The sequence below is a fragment of the Plecotus auritus genome, assembly GCF_963455305.1.
Source record: "Plecotus auritus genome assembly, chromosome: 4".
Taxonomy (NCBI): domain Eukaryota; kingdom Metazoa; phylum Chordata; class Mammalia; order Chiroptera; family Vespertilionidae; genus Plecotus; species Plecotus auritus.
In genome coordinates this window covers 79,881,484-79,901,231 of record NC_137775.1, presented here as the reverse complement: position 1 = coordinate 79,901,231, position 19,748 = coordinate 79,881,484, and the positions used below count along the sequence as shown (strand labels likewise).

Below are 19,748 nucleotides of genomic sequence, written 5' to 3'. Positions count from 1 at the left end.
GGAAGGGCACTCACTGCGGTCTGCCCACCGAAAAGCAAAGCAGACACTTTTATTCCCTCCACCTTGGAGCACCCAAAAGATGAAACTCAAATGTTACTTAACTCTGAACAGTTATAGGCAATACATAGGTCCTCAGTGTTAAAATGAAACTATCAGTTAAGCAATCACATGACTCCCACTCCATGGTTCCCTTTAGTCTCTGTTGTGCAGATGCACTAAATAGTGAGGGAAATAGACTCCTTTTAAAAATAACATACATTGTTTTGCCATGAACCAGAAAACCAAAGGCATATCTTACTTCTGTCACTTTTTGTGGTGTGATGCTTCCTTCATATGGACAGCCCAGGGCACAAGACACATACCTAGATTTAAAGTACAGAACCATATAAATATGAGTATAGTGCATAAGCCGCTTCCTATTTTCCATTTTATAAAAATAAAGCAATAGCCCCCAAAAAATCATTAAGAAATTTTACTTTACATCCTGCAGTATTGTTTTATGCTCAGACCAAACAAAAACTATTTCAGAACATTTTCAATTTAACTCACATGTTCATCTTTCTAATAATTACAATTTGATATATGTTATTTGATGGCAGATGGGAATAAGATATAGGTGCTTATCTTATGGGATTGTTTCCACTATAACAACATGTGAACATTCAAAGCAGAAAATACCAGTGAAATATAGTTTGATTTAAATAAGTACATACATTCAACTGTTAACTATGCAGGTTTTTGGAACCATAAAGGAAGATCATGTAGATGACTATCTGAACTTTGCTCTTCACTCCCATCTGGATGTCTTGGCCTCATTTAGAGAGTCTTTAATCACCCCAAAACTCTTAGAACTGGCCACAACCTCAAAGTTCATCTTATCTCTCGTGGCTGTACCTAAATCATCCCAAACAGAAAAGTGTCTAGTCTGCTTTTATAAGGCTCCAAATAAGGATATTCCATAAGTGTCTTCAACAATTTAATATTAAAAGCCAAGCCTTTCCTGCAAGGGCAATGATACATTTCCATCTAAAGTATTAAGCTTTAGAAAAAGTCTGCTTTCGCTATTTTCAGCTCAACACCAACCCCATTTTATTCAACTTTCCTCAGACACTTTACAACACTTGTATTAAAATCATGCATCATGCATCGGATTGTCAGGAATGAAGCAATTCACAGGAGGAAGAGGTGGGTGGTGGGAAATAAGGCTATAGATCCAGTTCTTCCAAACCAGAATATGAGAGGATTTAGATAGCAAGAGCCTTGAATGCCATGCCAACGAGTCTAAACTTTGAGATCATTCAAACTTACTTTGGGGCACTCAAAATGATTAGGTAAGGTATTGACAAGATCAAATTTGTTTTCCGGAAATGTAACTCCTTGGGAATGCTAGAAGTGGTTACCAGAAGAAAGGTGGAGGCAAAAACAGAAGCGAATACCATATTTCCTTGATTCTAAAATGCTGTTGACTAGAAGATATACTATGGATTTCATTACAGGTTTTGGAGTAAGAAAGTATAATATATAACCCTAACCAGTTTGGCTTAGTGGATAGAGCGTTGACCTGTGGACTGAAGGGTCCCAGGTTCGATTCCGGTCAAGGGCATGTACCTTGGTTGTGGGCACATCCCCAGTAGGGGATGTGCAGGAGGCAGCTGATTAATGTTTCTCTCTCATCGATGTTTCTAACTCTCTATCCCTCTCCTTTCCTCTCTGTAAATAATCAATAAAATATATATTAAAAAAGAAAATATAATATATAGTAAATAATTCAATCCATATCCATTGATTCTAAAGATGTAACCTAATTTCAATGTAAATGTGAATAAAGTTGTGTTTTGTCATTAAATAAGCAGTTATGAGGACAGGGAAGGAGAAAGAGGGCAAATTCAAGTAAAATTTGACAGTCATGCTGGACAGGAAGCCCATCTCTCTGCTTTTCTAATTACTAGAAACTAAGTTTATTGTTTGATTAATCCATACATCTAATCAAGATATGTGAAATTGAAAAAAATGTACTTCTGCAAGCATAACATTGGAGAAGGTGTCTAAGGATGAAAAAGAGTAAATATTTTCATTGAATTTATTGGGGTGACATTGGTTAATAAAAGCATAACAAGTTTCAAGTGTACAACTCAAAAATACATCGTCTGGACACTGCATTGCGCACCCATCACTCCAAGCAAAGTCTCTTTCCACCCCCATTTCCTCCCCCTTTGCCCACCTCCACTTAGCCCACCTCCCTTTCCCTATGGCTATCACCACACTGTTGTGTCTATGAGTTATGCATATATGTCCTTTAGCTAATCCCTTCACCTTCTTTCATCCATTCCTCCTACCCACCTCCCCTCTGACTAAAGCTGTCAGTCTGTTCATGTATTCTTGCCTCTGGTTTGTTCGTGTTTATTTTGCTCATTAGATTCCACATATAACTGAGATCATAGGGTATTTGTCTTTCTCTGACTGGATTATTTCATTTAGCATAATAATATCCAGGTCGATCCAAGCTGTCACAAAACGTAAGATTTCCTTCTTTTTTACGGCCGCATAGTATTACATTGTGTAAATGTACCACTGCTTTTTCATCCACTCATCTACTAATGGGAACTTGGGCTGTTTTCAGACATTAGCTACTGTAAATAAAGTTGCAATGAACATAGAGATACAAGTATTCATTCGAATTAGTGTTTTGGGATTCATAGGCTATATTCCCAGAAGTGGGATGGCTGGGTCACATGGCAGTTTTTTTCAATTCCGATATAATGATTATAGATAATGTGTTGGAAATATAAGTACACTGAATCTGAGCCCAACATATCTAGATGTGATTAAATAGAAAACCCAAGCCATCCATTTATATGCTGTTCCTCTAAATGTGAAAAACACAATAAGCAAAAAACAGCAAATGCAAAACAATATGAAACCAACCTTTCCTGAATTTCTATTACCTGGCCATAGCTACCACTCTATGCCATAACCTTGAGTCTCTCTGAGTACATTTTCATTCACTCAAGTTTTCCTGCTAGTCTTTTCCAGGCCTATGGCTTGCCTGGTCTTCACACTCCATGATATTTCATCTTTCTATGTTCTCCATCTTTGTAAGTTGAGTAGTCACTTCTTTAACCTATTTACACATGGGGCTACTTTCTCCAAGGTGAATGTGATAGTTCTCAACTGTGTTCATTCACTGCACTTTACCCCTCTAAAACAGAGGTCAGAAAACTAAGGCACAAAGCAAGTCCTCCTCACCACTCTTTAGCAAATAAATTTTTATTGGACTAAACCATGCCCATTGTTTAGCTATAATCAATCCATGGATACTTTCGTATTATAACAGCATAGCTGAGTGGTTGAAATAGAGACCATCAGAAACACAAATCCTAAAACATTACTCTCTGGCCTTTACAGAAAAAGCTTGCCAACCACTGGCAAAAAGGAAGGCATTATCATGAGTGCGAAAATATGCTGCTTTGTCTACTTGAACTAGTGACTAACAGCAGTTCCTAGACCTCCGCTCTTTTCCAATAATCTACGACAGTGGTTCTCAAACTTAGCTGTTCAGAATCACCTGGGGAGCTTAAAAAACAAAACAAAACCTGATGGATAGGATACTCTCCAAACTAGTTGAATCAGAGACTTAGAAAATGGAATCCAACCTTTAATATTTTAAAATAATTTTTGAAGTTCCATTATTCTGTAAAGTTGAAACCACTCAGCTATTAGTAATACTGCCTTATCCCGAGTGCCTGATTGCTTCCCTTATATAAAAAGTGATATTCAATAGACCTGATAGTATCTAATCTCAGGAATCTCCCAGCTACTATGCCACAGCATTTTTACTCATCTTTGATTGGCTCCTGATAAATTTATTATTTTTACTTAGTGTGTTCTCATGGTGATTTTAGTTTCTGTTAGAGTTCCACAAGAGTCTTGTATTATTTAAATGTCCCTAAGAAGGAAACCTGACTTCCCCGCCCTTGCCCTGAGATCTTTACCAGTCCCTGGACAAATTCCTACCTTAATTTCTCAATTGGTTTCTACATTACCCATGTGTTATAAATCCATAGTCCCACACTATACATGCATTGGTTCCAGTGACTGCAGTGGCAAGGAAGTGTTTATCCACAGTCCCACACTATACATGGCATAGGTTCCAGTAACTGCAGTGGCAAGGAAGTGTTTTCAGGCTCCAAGATTGCTCAGTTACAAATCCATGTTTTAGAGAACATCTATCTTTTCTCATGTAGACATTAAAATCCTATTTCTAAGCCAGGAGGGACTGTATCTAGGATGGATAACCCAGTGTGTTAGTGGCATCAACTGGCATGCTAATCACATTTTCTTTGATAAAATCTGGGGACTTTTTTCTTTTCTTTTCTCAGAATGGCAATATGTTTTAAAAGTTGTCATATTTCTGTGTTTTCAATGGGAATAGAAAAAGGAGTTCCTGCATCAGCTCAGTCCTCCCTAGTCTCTCTCTCACCATAAGATAACTCCAGGGACAACTTCCAATCTCCTGGTGAATATTATGAATCGATTGCTTGCCACATGAAGCTCAATCTGTCCAAAATGATGCTCATCCCAATTTCCCCTGCATTTTCCATTTTTAAAAAACACCAGAGTCATTTCCAAAGTTTGTCCTGCTAAATTGCTCAAAGGTCACCTTTGAGAACATATTCAAAGTTTGGCTAATTCTTCTCCTGCAGCCTCTACAGCATGTGACCTCTGCCAATGACAGCCCAAGTACACACAACAGCCCGAGTCCCCTCTCCATTTCAGCCACAGACGTCTCCTACATGCTCTCCTTGCCTCTAGTCTCTTACCACTCATTTTCCTCCAGGTTTTATTGCCAAAATTATATTCTTAGAGAATAGATCTCACTACATATTTTTCCACTTTGAAAATCTTTTACGGGTTTGCCACTGTCTACCAAATAAGCTTACTATTCAAGTTCAGCAATTTGTGAAAACTCAATGTAACTTTCTTTTTTTTTTTTTTAAAGTATAGTTTTATTGATTTCGGAGAGTAAGGGAGAGTGAGAGAGATAGAAACATCAATGATGAGAATGATTGATTGGCTTCCTCCTACATGCCCCACACTGGGGACTGAGCCTGCAACCTGGGCATGTGCCCTGACTGGGAATTGAACTATGACCTCCTGGTTCATAGGTTGATGCTCAACTACTGCACCACAACAGCTGGGCTTCAGTGTAACTTTCTACCTCTCTTCCATTCACAGCCTCCAAAACTCCTATTCCAGTAAAAGTAAACTTCTTCCTGTTACCCAAATATTTCTTGAGATTTCTCTTCACTATTCCTTTGCTCTTTGTAGATTTCCTACCCTAAAAAGGCCACCATTTCTGAGTATGTTTCATATATTTACCTATCTTTAATGACTTTATTTTATTAACTAGAGGCCCAGCGTGCACAAAATTGTGCACAGTTAGGGTCCCTAGGCCTAGACTGGCCTCTGTCGCATGACCTCTGCCACCCTGTGATGCTACGTGAAGCTCCCCACCCAGGATGCTCTGCGATGCTCACAGCCCCTCCACTGCTCCACGAGGCTCCCCCTGCCCCTTGACTGCTCCACGAAGCTTGCTGCCACCCCGCAAAGTTCTCTGCTGGACACTCTGCGAAACTCCCCCTGCCTCGAAACTGCTCTGCAAGGCTCCCCAACCCCGCAACTGCTCCACGAAACTCCCCTGCCCCAGGACTGCTTCGCGAAACTCGCTGCCGCCTGGGTGACTGCTCCACTAAGCTCACGGCCACACCACAAAGCAGCCACCGCCACTCAACAGTCCCCAGTCCTGCCCCGCCGCCAGGTGAGCAGCTCAGAGACTGGTGTGAGGGGGGACTGAGAGATGCTCCATGCACTTCATGGTGACCGGTGCCCATTCGGTTGTGACGCCACCTAGCTCTTTATATATATTAGGATACCTTCTTCATGAACTTTCTCCAGATAACTCCAGAAAATTTTTAAATAGTATTACTTTAAACTTAATAGGATTTATCTGTATCTCTGTTACTGTACTTGCCCTTTTTTTGAGCAATATAATAATTATTACCAGTCTGCTGGTAACTCTTTCAAATCAGACAAATTTCTCATTTTCATATTCCACATAGTACCACAAGGCACTACATTATATAAAACACTCATTATATCTTGAATGAATTAATGCACCAATATGTTTGTTAAAATGTCATTTGCACCCTCTGAGTAATTTTCTGTAAAATTACTCACCTATAAAATAAATGTATAGCTAGATGCAGACTATTAATGTTCTAACTCCTATAGCTAGAGATGATAGCACATATTTGGAAGTTCAGATTTGGAACCAAGTTTAACATTATTTAGGATGACAGAGTAATAAAGAAATCCCCAATCATAATGAAACTAATTGTGTTAAAATTAACAAAAAGCACAGTATTACAATGAACTCTGCAGAATGAGTTGAGAGTTGTTTTGTGTGTGTTTGTTGAAGCCATTTATCAGGTACAGATAGTACCTGATTTACGTTGGTTTGACTTACAGTTTTTGACTTTAGGATAGTGAGAAAAACATGGGCATTCAGCAGAAATCACAATTTGAATATAGAATTTTGATCTTTCCCAGGCTAGCCATATGCAGTACAATACCCTCCCATGATGCTAGGCAGAGCCAGTGAGCTGCAGCTCCCTGTCAGCCATGCGATCGTGAGGGTAAACAAATGATACTCTACTGTGTATTCATTGTGTGAGAGGATTTTGCCCAACTATAGGCTAATGAAACTGTTCTGAGCATGTTTAAAGTAGGCGAAGCTATGATGTTTGGTAGGTTAGGTGTACTTATTGCATTCTGAAGTTGTGATATGTTCAATTTATGATGAGTTTATTGGGACAACCCTGTTGTAAATTGAGGAGCATCTGTATTGTGAAAAATCATGATAAATGTCAAAACTAAGGGATCCAAGTCTGTAACAATTTTACATAGTAGAACTGAATCGCGAAAAAACACTTACACTTAAGCCTTACTCAAGTCTACCTCCCCACAGTCACCTCACATTCCTCCAATCATCTTGGCAAAACAAAAGAAAAAGGATCAGTAAAATCTTGAATAAATGCCACCATCACTTGAAGTGAAAAGAGTCAACCATGCCAACATCAGAAGAGACAATGACAAGAGTGATGAGATGGCATGCAATGTCTAAAGGTAATCAAGACATTTAAATATATGAGCTGCTCTGATGTACTAGTGCAGAATATATCAACCTATTCCATTAGCATTCCATTACTAATAAACCAACAAAAAATAATGTTTGAGAGACTATTGTGCACTTATCACTGTAGATGATATAAGAAATAAAGACTGTCCCTTGGGTCTCAAGAAACAATTCTGCTGAGATTCTCCTTTTGCTCTAAAATGCTAATTTTATGAGAAATGCAAAACACATTCTTTCCTCAAAAGCTCTACATGATGGCTATTTAGGCATAACTGTTCAAACACAGCTTATACATGTTAACTATTGCCGGGTATGTATTATTCTAGCACACAGCACTGATGGAATAATATCTAAGACTAAAAAAAGTACAAACTCTCATACAGACCACATGTATGAATAAAAATAACTTTAACAGATGTCTCTTTTTTAGAGTTTTATGTACCATATTTTGGTAAGTTATGATTTGAAGAAGATGGTGCCATGTGTGCAAGTGAATTCCATTGATGTAAGTCAGACCAATGGAAGGTATTTGTTACATCAGTCATGAGAAACACTGCCTGCCAGTCATTGTGTATTTTAAAAACTGAGTCCTGAATAAGAGGCTCATTATCTCACTCAGTAAGAGTGCTATTATCTTCAGGGTCCGGATCCGAATCCAAAATGACATTTTGCATTAGCCAAGGAAAGATAGGAAATACAATATGTACACCATGCCCTAACGGTTTGACTAGCAAACAAGCAGGTTGCAAGTTCTTTAATAAATGCATTGAGTTACAAATTATCTCTATCTCTCAAAGGAAAAGCCAGTAAAATAGATTAAAGACTTAAATGTAAGCCCTCAAATCATAAATTATATAGAAGAAAACATAGGCACCAAGTTTCTGGACATTGGTCTTAGCAATGTTTTTGTGGATTTGATTCCAACAGTGAGGGAAACAAAAATAAAAATAAACACATGGGACTACATCAAATTAAAAAGCCCCTGTACAGCAAAAGAAACCATCAACAAAATAAAAAGGCAACCAATTGAATGGGAGACGATATTTGAAGTGATATTTTCAGTGAGGGGTTAATAGCCAAAATATGCAAAGAACTCATACAATGTTTCAATAAAAAAAACAACACCTGATTAAAGCATGGGCAGAAAATATGAATAGACATTTTTCCAAGGAAGGTATACAGTTGGCCAACAGGCACATAAAGAGCTCTTCAATATCATTAGTTATTAGGGTAATACAAATCAAAACCACAATGAAATATCACCTCACACTTTTTAGAATGGTTATTAGCAAGAAGAAATAGCAAGCACTGGACACGTTGTAGAGAAAAGGGACCTCTTAGGCATGGTTGGGTGGGAATGTAAATTGGTACAGCCACTATGGGAAACAGTTTCTCAAAAAATTAAAAATAAAACTACCATATAATCCTGCTTTTCCACTTCTGGGTATTTATGTGAAAAATATGAAAACCCTAATTTAAAAAGGTATAAATATCCTGTGTTCACTATAGCATTATTTATAATAGCTAAGATATGGAAGCAAACTAAGTGTTCATCAGTCAATGAATGGATGAAGAAAATATGGCACATATATGGGGTGTGTGGGTGTGTGTGTATGTGAGATGTGGTATACACATAATAGAATACTACTTGATCATAAATAAAATGAAATATTGCTATTTGCGATACCATATATGGACCTTAAGGGTATTATGCTAAATAAAATACATCAGAATTATAAACAAAAATTGTATGATTTCACTCATATGTGGAATATTTTTTTAAGAAGGAAAGAAAGCAATGAACTAACCAAAACAAAACAAAACAAAAACAAGCTCACAGATACAGACAATGGATTGGTGGTTACCAGAGAGGAAGGGGTTAAGGGAAGGGCAAAATGGATAAAGGTGGTCAAATGTATGATGAAGAATAAAAAGGAAACTTTTGGTGGTAAGTGTTGAATACAGATATTGAATTATAATGTACAACTGAAACTTGTTATAAACCAATAAATTTACCTCATTAAAAATTACGAGTAAAGTAAAACATTATCACATCCTACAACTGTCTTTGTTTTTCTGTATCTAAAAGTTACCTGTGATTGTCATTATTACTTTAGTTACTAATTTACCTTTTACTCCCTGTTCTTATTATGCTGTATCTTAATTTTTTTCTGGGGATTTGAGAAGAAATACTGCAGTTACAGTTCACAAATACTTTTGCATTTTAAAATTTTTATGAACAATGGGTGAATCATTGTGTTTGGATCCTACAACCATTTTTAAAGTACAGTTTTGTTTTGTTTTTTAGCTTTCAGTAGGCTCAGGCTTTCAGGAGTTTAATCATGGATCCAGTCATTCCACGCCAGGAGAAGAGGCCTAAAATGATTATGTAAAAAGGTTGTGCTTTGATATGCACTACTGCTGACCTTGTGAATTGTAATTTTTAATATGCATTTATAAGCATTTTAATAGCAAAATGACTAAGGGCACCTCAGTGATAGTTTCCTTTTTAAATCAATATTCTCACAAAGAGCCTGCGCATATGATTCTTGTCACAAACACTTAGTGCACGTGATTCATTAAAGAGTTGACGCTTACTTTAAACAAAAAGGAATAAGACCAGAATGTCTTCCATTTTACAGTAGAGCTACTATGTGGATATTTTGAAGCATTTCAATTTTAAAAGGATCTTGACCAACTGAGAGATGAGTCTTTCAATAAATGACATTGATACAAAGAGAGAAAATGATTACATTTACAAAGCACTTAGTTTTCTTTGTCTTTTTAACTTTTTAAAAATTTAGACATAATAAAAATATAACTGAGATTTTTTAAACATGTCATGTGAATTACACATTAAAGAATGAAGTCCAAAATGTAAACATTTCACTGCTCATTCACATATAATGTATATACAGCAGTAGTTAGCTGACTCGGCATTTTATGTCAATGACTTGGCATGCTGTCTTTTCCCAATGTGTCCCAGATGTTATCTAAAGTTCTGAGCATGTATTAAAAATGTGTACACATGGATGTGCATAAGTGTGTTTCAGGAGGGAGGAAATCAAACATTGGCCTTCATACTTTAATAAAAACTGCTATTTTGACCAAATGAAAGTTTACTGTTTTTATAAAAATTTAAATGGTGAGCATTTATAAAATGCATAGTGCCTTATGGCCTTTAAATCTAACAGCTGACAACATAAATTTTCTGGATGATGATCAAGAACATGTTGATGCAGCTGTTGCCATAGAAAGACAAGCTGAAGCATCTACTTCAGCTTCAAGTAGTTGAGTGAGTATGGCTCTTTTCTTTAAATGGTACCAGTGGCCTATGATTTTTAATAATGAGCACCTAAAGCCCACATCTCCAGTTAAAACAAAATCTAATTTATACTCTTTAAAAGTTTGGGGCAGGAAGAAGATACTTTTTAATTGCACAAATAAATAGTGAACGCACATACTGAAAGGCATATTTCTAAAAGTGAATCGTGTTTCAGGAAATCTGTCCCAAAACATCCAGGTCGGCACTGAGCAGTATACATTTGCCTATAGCATAACTCAGTGGTCGGCAAACTCATTAGTCAACAGAGCAACAAACCGCGGCTCGCGAGCCGCATGTGGCTTGCGAGCCGCAGTTTGCCGACCACTGGTATAACTCTACCATAAGTCTCCAATGTACTTTCTAACTCATTTGACAATGTGCTACCTCACCATCTTGTATTTCTGTGCCCTTCCTGTCAAAGCCTGGGAAGCTTTTTACATTGTAATATGGTTAGAAGTTTCTTTATTGCTGGGGCAATATTAATAATAATTATTCAACAACTAGTATTAAAAAGGATTTCTGTTAAGTTTTATTACAGTACCTACTCTGTCTTATAAGCGGAAAACTAAGATGATAAAATCTGATATCATTCAGTTTACGTTTACATCCATCATTCAACATTAAGAGAATTTCCTCGTTGATGTGTAAGCTGCACATGCACTTTACTTCTCATATTTATGTGGTTTTCCAACTTTGCAGTGAGAATTACTTTACTCTAAAACCTACATGCCACATTTAAATGCACATGGAAAGAGAATAGCTCCTTTATTTTTTCTCTTTCATCTAAAGGAGACAAAACAACTTACATTTTAATTTAGAATCTTATAGTAGAGCCCTTCTTTTTTATTATGGTTTTATAATTTTACATTAATAACAGACATCCTTTATTTTCTGTCTATGGAAATACATTATGTCATTTGTAAATTTTTTTCTTCTGTGTTTGCATGTTATAGATATATTTATTTACAAAAATAATTTTGTATCTTTAAAAAACTCATGTTGGAAACACAGTATATAGAAATAAAAATGTTAAACAAAAGTATGCAAACCAACAAGATAGTTCACTATGGTCCAGTCTAATTCCATTTGCCCTTTCAATGACCTCAGTTGAATTCTAATCCTTTTCTAATACTGTCACTCAAAATTGGATTCATTTGTCTTTTGCATTAAGTGCTAAAGATTTCCTGCCACCAGGAACTTTGGTCACCTCAACAAAAGGAAGTACAACCTGCATCTAAATTCAATTGCAGAACTCAGCCTTCTTCTACAAACGCTATGCATTTGAATTTATTAAGATGGTATGGTCTGTTCAGAACATATCCATAATAATAAAAATCAATAGAAAATTAGTTAATGTTTTAGAAATAACTTCTTTTTAAAAAATATTATTTATTTATTTCAGAGAGGAAGGGAGAGGGAGAGAGAAATAGAAACATCAATGATGAGAATCATTGATTGGCTGCCTCATGCACGCCCCCTACTGGGGATAGAGCCCACAACTCAGGTAAGTGCCCTGACTGTGAATGGAACCATGACCTCCTGTTTCAGAGGTTCATGCTCAACCACTGAGCCACATCAGCCAGGCCAACAACTTCTTTAAGTAACAAAGGGTTTGTTATACATTTCATAGAACACAGGCCTGGGTGTAGAACCTGTTTGCAATAGATGCTGCAACTACTGGTCCTGGAAACAGACAAGAGAGAGGTTTTCTCTCTCTCTTCCTTTTCTATATTCCTAGCTTTGGGGTCACCCAGAAAAAGCAGGAAAGTAGGCTGTAAAGAGGGAGGCTGACTGGGTGAAATGCTGGGCCCAACTTCCCAGTGTAGCTCAAAGACTCACATTTGTTTTACATACTCTATTGAACTTCTAAATAAAATATTCTTTGAAGGAATACAGTTAAGGTTCTTAAAATTTTTTTAAAGTATTTGGAAACCACATTAGATGATTCCTTTCCAATGCTGTTATGAGTTTACACCAATTTATTAAATCACACTGGGCTGAGATAAAAAGATGGCTGCATTTAGATATTTCAGTGTTAATAAAATGAGTAACAACATCAGGTCTGCATGCTTGTCCCTTGGATCTCAACTGCATTACACATTGCACAACGTAGGTACACTGTAATAATTAACTGATATTAATGAGATGTGCTACTCTATAGCGATGACCCTGATCACATAAAGCACAAATAAGATACCCTAGGTATACCTTTATGATTGATAAAATAATGTTTAGATAGTTCATAAATGGTCTTTAACAACTGATGTTAACTAAATAGAATTTGTGGGATTTCATACCCTCGTGCTGGAATATTCAGGTGCCTTGCAGACTTAACGACCTCCTCAAACTTCTCCATACTTTCTTCAATAGAACAGTTAATATTCTTCTTGCTAAAGGATTCAGATGCAGCACCAAAAACGGATATCTCTGTGGCCCCAGCAGCAACCTGAAAAATATAATTTAAAGGCAAAAGCTAATAATTTTAAAACTACTCTATAAAGGCATACTTGTATTCTTTAACATCTGCCTTAGAATTGAAAATTACATTCCTCTCATATTGCCACATACTCTCTTTTGAAATGTAAAAATATTTTATAATAACAGAATAATTCCAGAAACCGCAACACTCATAAATACATGTGGCACAGAAAACACAGTAATGATGTCCCAATATAATATTGCCTTTCCTAAATGACGTTATCCTCAGAAATATTTCACCTTAATTATGGAAAATACTAGAACTTTATAAAACCTCTTAATATCAATAGAAAATATAATTTTAGACCAATTATTAAAATAGAGTACAGTAAATGCTTTGCTTTTCTTCTCTTCTTATAGTCTAACAGAAAAACATTTCTCCAGTTCATTTAGATAATGTCCCAAATCTTCCCACCTATTTTTAAATATATATATATATATATATATATATATATATATATATATATAGATTGATTGATTTAATTTTTTTCTTTATTAAGGTATTACATATGTGTCCTTTTTTCTCCATTGCCCCCATCCCCATCCCCCACTCACCCCCCTGGTGTCTGTGTCCATTAGTTATGCTTATATGCATGCATACAAGTCCTTTGATTGATCTCTCCCCCTTACCCCCACCCTCCCCTGCCTTTCCTCTGAGGTTTGATGGTCTGATCTATTTTTATTGATTTTAAAGAGAAAGGGAGAGAGAGATAGAAACATCAATGATGAGAGAATCATTTGTCAGTTGCCTCCTGCACACCTCCCACTGGGGATCGAATCCACAACCAGGCATGTGCCCTGACTGGGAATCAAACTGTGACCTCCTGGTTCATGGGTTGATGCTCAACCACTCAGACACACTGGCCTGGCTCTTCCCACCTCTTAACCTAGCTTCCAGTGGTTCATCCCTTGACTGCTATCACCATATTCTTCTGTGTCTAATGCCTAATCCTCTTGCCAGTCTTTAAATCCAACGAGTTAACCCAATCAATTTTCTTTTGGTCCCTTTTGCCATCTTCACTCCTTCTCCCAGGCTTCTCTAGCAACTTATTTTCAAATGTCAAGCCTCCTAGTTTTCCAGCTGAAATTTAAGACTTCCTATGAATGTATCTCTAGCATTGTGCCTAAATTTCCCTCTCTTTCTGATACCCTATTAATACATTAAGAACAATAAATTCTGTCATCTTTCCTGCAATTTAAATATTCCACTCTTTCCTCCCAATAAATGTTTAAGATCTAAAATTAAAATTATATTAATTGAACACCTACTGTGTGCCAGTATGGTTGTTAGTACTATTTCTAATCAACAATCTTGTTTACTGCAAATTATATTATACCATTTTACAGTTGAGAAAACTGGAGATAAGAGGCTAAATCACTAGCCCAAGGTCACAAAGCTATCAACACTCTGGAGCCGAGTTTTGAGCACAGGCTTGCCTGATTTCCAAGCCAACATTTGTCTTATTCCTTTACTTACACAAGGTATTAAGGGGTGTCTTTCAGTATCTTTTCAAGGTAGATACATTCCCTGCTTTGTTTAGACTGCAATATTTATAATTTCTTAAAATGTCTCTTTTTCCTTTACAATGTGACAAATAATTATATCAAATCAAACTAAAGTGGTTTTAACAAGACACACTAATACCCACCACCTCAACTTTGTGTAATAGAGTCCGAAATACAAAAGTGAAAAATAGCCATTAACATCAGAAACAGCTGTTGCAAAACTTTTACACTAAAGTCATGGAAGCATAACACCTCAAGCCTTCCTTAAAATTGCACTAATTCTTTTATGTGTAACTGCTAAAGCTTTTGCATATAAATCCCCAAATCCAGAAGACTAGGAGGAAACAAGCCAGAGAGGAACAGGAAGGCTGTGAGAGGCAGTTCCAATGACAGCGACTGGCTTCAGCCAGAGGAGAGAACAGCAGCAGCAGAAAGCTGACCCCAAAAGTGGACAAAAGTAATCATCCACTACAATATTAACAACTACAATACTGTACCGAGAAATGGTGAGGTTATATTCCACAGTCCTTATTGAAAGGGAATGCACAAAATATAATATCCAAAAAATTAATCGAAATGGATAATTGTATTTTTGTTTTTTGATTCCTTTGAATGGTTAACTTGGAAGAATCATTTATGCAGAGCACTCTAATCCCTAATTGCTCCATGCGATTACTAATCTCCAGATATTCATGTGAATATATTAGCATAGTATTTATAGAGGATAACAAGTGAGGTACAACTGACGCCATTTTAACTTTGTAAAGACCTTTACAATAGTAAGACACATACTGATTTTCAAAAATTAGTAGCATACTTACAGCACGATGAAAACCCTGAAGATTAGGAGTAAGGACAGGATATCTAACTCCTGGATATTGACGAATGCCTTTCATCACTTCAGTGTGATCAGCCATCTTAAATACATAATAGTTATATGTCAATATATCACTCAATATTCTATGAAGCATGCTTTTAGTTTTCCAGGAAGATTATAATTGCATGCAATTAATTAATGTATATTCTATAAATCGATGTTTGAAATAACAAAACTATACCAATATAACTAAAAATATGTTGTTTTCAATGCCATAAATACAGAATACCTAGATCTGGGTTTAACTTAATTCATAAAGTTATTATAGCCCTAGCCGGTCTGGCTTAGTGGATAGAGCATCAGACAAATTGGATGGGTCTTGGGTTCAATTCTGGTCAAGGGCTCATATTTCGGTTGGGCTGAGTGCGTGAGGCAACTAATCTATGGGTCTATCTCATATTGATGTTTCTCTCTCTCTCTCTGTCTTTCCCCCCCCCTTCCTCTCTCTCTAAAAAATTCAATGGAAAAAAATATCCTAGGGTGAGGATTAACAATAACAAAAAACAAACAAGTTATTACAAATGGTCATGAATCCTAAACTCAACTATTTTCATTTATTGATTTTATTCTCTTTCTTTCATTTCATAGACCAAGCATCAAATACCCCTGAGATTGGGGAGAGTTTGAAAGACAATATGCTATGCATTTACCTTCCACATGAAAATTTTATGTCCAAATAATTTTCAGTATATGAAATTTATAATGCTTAGCACAGTGAAAATTACACATCTCTGTTAGGATAATTTAACAAGGACAAGATACTAGTATATTGTATATATGTATTAGTAATAGTAATATTGCTTTATGCTGTACTGTCATCAGATTACTGTGTGTTCTCAGAATGCAAACAAAAAAACACAATGGAGTATACAACAGGAAAATTTAACTTATCCTGCAAGACTTCATTTTTCTATATTTTCTAGGACTCATAAAAATAATCAACCTTGAATTAAAATATCAAATTTACTAGTTTCCACAAAGTCTATAATTTAGCTGCCTACAGCAATAATTGATGATCAAATCCCATAACCATCACATAGATAAATTACCACTGACATAATCCTGAGCTTCACACATTTATGAATAATAAATTATGGCAAGAACAATAAATATGAAGAACAATAAGTAAACAATGAAAATTATATAAAATGAGCATGGATAAAGCTGTGAAAACATATATACCAAACCAAAATTTATATCTTCAATATAGGAATGGATGAGGGAAGGCTTGTATTTTCTCTACACATATTGGTTTGTTGAAATGAGTATGTACTGTTTTTCATTTAAAAGTGAAATAAAGTAAAACAATCAAAGTATAATTTTTTTCTTAATATAATCACACTTTTAAAAATATGAAATTTTATACTATTTACTCTAATTCCACAATTGGTCTTATCGACTCTGTGTTAAATGCCAGTAGAATTAAATTTAATACTTTCAATGAATATAATTTGGATTAAATAAAAATTTTAAATTAAATATTTAGAGGCAAAAAGAGTACCTCTCATTGACTACCATCATGCCTTATTGACATTTAAGCTTTCATGCTTCATTCTTTCCATACACATTTATTTACCTGAAATGTGATTCTTGCTTACTTATTTCTTAGGGGTCACATGTACATAGGGATCATATCCCCCCTACCTCAAAGCTGCATCATTTATGACTATCCGCTGTAGTCATCTCCATTGCTAAGTCTCTCATTTCATTCTAAATTGATATGACTTTAATCCAGATGTTTACTGAGCACTGACTATGTCTAAAGCCCTATGCTAGGCCCTGTGGGAAATATAAATACAGAAAAGTAAGGTCCTTGCACTGAATAATGCACAATATAGTCGAGGAGATAAAACAGATGCACATGGAAAGTGAACAATCCAAAGGAATATACTGGTTATAAATGAGAGCACAGATTGTAAGAGGTCAGAACAGAGAAAAGCTGATAGGTCCCTGTGATATCTGACTATGGGATATTAAAATTTCCCCAAATATGGCTACAACCATATTTCCAGTCTCACATGATCTTCCAGAACCTCACCAATACCCACAAGGGGTGGACTCTACTTATCTTCAACTTGAACCGGGGCAGTGGGGGGAGGGGGCGGTTGGGATTTCTACAACAATACTATGTGACTTCTGGGGCAGATTATAGAAAAGGATACATCTACCATGTGGCTTTCTCTTTGGGGGAGGCCATTGTGGGGAAATGAGCTGATATGCTGTGAGAAAAGCTAAGCTTATGCAGAGAGGCCACATGAAGAGGCCCACATAGAGAGACACATGTGAAGAGAACTGAGGCCCCCAGCCAGCAACATCCCCTAAATTTGTGATCCAAGGAAGAGTTAGATAACTTTATCCTCCAGCATGTGAGTCACCAGATGAGGCCCCATACAGTGTGAACCAGAGACAACATGCAATATGTCCTTCTATACCACCCTGCTCTAATTTCAATCCTCGGATTTTATTAGTTTAATTAACAAATGTTTATTTATACACTAAACTCTCAGGAAATTCATTACATAGCCAAAAAGGCTGAGAGAGTAAAAAAAAAAAAAAAAAAAAAAATCAACAGGGCTGGAATAGAGGAGGAGCAGGTGCAGAGATAAGAACGTGATGTTTGGCTAGAGAAGAGCCAGCGGCTGTGATGTCTCTGAGTTAGGTTCCCATTACTCTAAAATTTCCGGATACTGTGAAAGGAATAGAAAGCCATGTGGAGTGGGTGTTTAATTAACAGGAGGAGGCTGGAACAAATGCATTATTTTAATAATCTGGGAGAGAAGCAAAGGGCAGGCTAGAGAGTAAAGAGGCAATTTTCAGGCAAAAAAAAAAAAATATATATATATATATATATTTTATTGATTTTTTACAGAGAGGAAGAGAGAGGGAGAGAGAGTTAGAAACATCGATGAGAGAGAAACATTAATTAGCTGCCTCCTGCACACTCCCTACGGGGGATGTGCCCGCAACCAAGGTACATGCCCTTGACCGGAATCAAACCTGGGACCCTTGAGTCAGCAGGCCGACGCTCTATCCACTGAGCCAAACTGGTTAGGGCATTGACAAGTTCTGTGGTAGAGAAATGGCACAGGGAATAGATTCCCAAAGAAAAACCAGTAGGACACAGTGGCTACTAGTATAAGGCCATGGCTTTACTTAAAAAATGTTGTCCTTGCCCTGACTGGTTTGGCTCAGTGGATAGAGCGTCGGCCTGCTGACTCAAGGGTCCCAGGTTCGATTCCGGTCAAGGGCATGTACCTTGGTTGCGGGCACATCCCCAGTGGGGAGTGTGCAGGAGGCAGCTGATCGATGTTTCTCGCTCATCGATGTTTCTAACTCTCTATCCCTCTCCCTTCCTCTCTGTGAAAAATCAATAAAATATATATTTAAAAAAAAAATGTTGTCCTTGAACCTTTGAACCTTCTTTTCAAAGTCTCTTATGTTTGTGCATATTTCAACACAATTCTCCATTGCATCTTCATGAATTTAGCCTTTGTGCTAGAGTGTCACTCATTAGCTCTCTTTTTCTGTCTCTTTCTCTTCCTCCCACACTCCCTCCATCACAAGCACAAGTTATCTCTCAGACATGTACATGTAAACATGCACACACAAATTATAATAAAAATTTTAGAGCACTTATTTCTAATTTTAAGAAGAAAGAAAAGCAAAGTCACAATTAGTTTTAGAATATTGCAATGAAATCTAAAACAACACTCTCTTATCACAGAATAATGTTAATCGGTACTATGAACACTTATGTCTAACTAAACATAGTAGGCTTAAATATTTATTAGAGACATTTATATTAACATGATAACAAATAGGAATAAAGAGTGCTTCTCTAACCAACACACAGATTAGGGTAAAGTATATGCATCAGAAAACAGTACAAAGGGCACAAAACAAAATTTAATCCTTAAGAAATGTAGGTCATATTATCCTATAAGTGATTATTTCATTTTACATGTAATTTAACAAAAATGTTGAATCAAAATGAAGAAATTTATGTAATAGAACAATGACTCAAGAGATGCTTCATCAGTAGAACCAGAAAATAAACAGAAACAAAGTAACTAAATTATTAGGTCGTGAAAACTAAGCTTTGATAATCATTAAAGATACCTTAATGAAATTATGATAAATATATTAATTAGAATCCACCAAATCAGTACTTATTTTCCTTTTTAAAAATAATCACAATATAATGAGGTGTTTTTAAAAATAACAGTATTCTGTCTAAATTTGGTCAATAAAGACAATTATGGAAAGAGCTTTAGGAAATGCTGATAGGACATAATTGTATTATAATAAATAAACTAGAGCAGGTTTCAATGAAAGATATAAAATCCCAGCCTTATTTATGTAGTCAT

At 36.2% G+C, this 19,748-nt stretch overlaps 1 protein-coding gene across 1 annotated transcript in view; it reads right to left on the bottom strand.

Moving 5' to 3' along the window:
- The window catches only part of HMGCLL1 (3-hydroxy-3-methylglutaryl-CoA lyase like 1), a 172,812-nt gene that overhangs the window by 77,423 nt on the left and 75,641 nt on the right, over nucleotides 1–19,748 (bottom strand). Inside the window, exons 4-6 of the mRNA XM_080665505.1 lie at nucleotides 15,326–15,421; nucleotides 12,818–12,966; nucleotides 299–362 (exon numbers count right to left, since the gene is read on the bottom strand). Coding sequence (XP_080521631.1) covers nucleotides 299–362; nucleotides 12,818–12,966; nucleotides 15,326–15,421 — 309 coding nt within the window. The remainder of the gene's footprint in view (nucleotides 1–298; nucleotides 363–12,817; nucleotides 12,967–15,325; nucleotides 15,422–19,748) is intronic.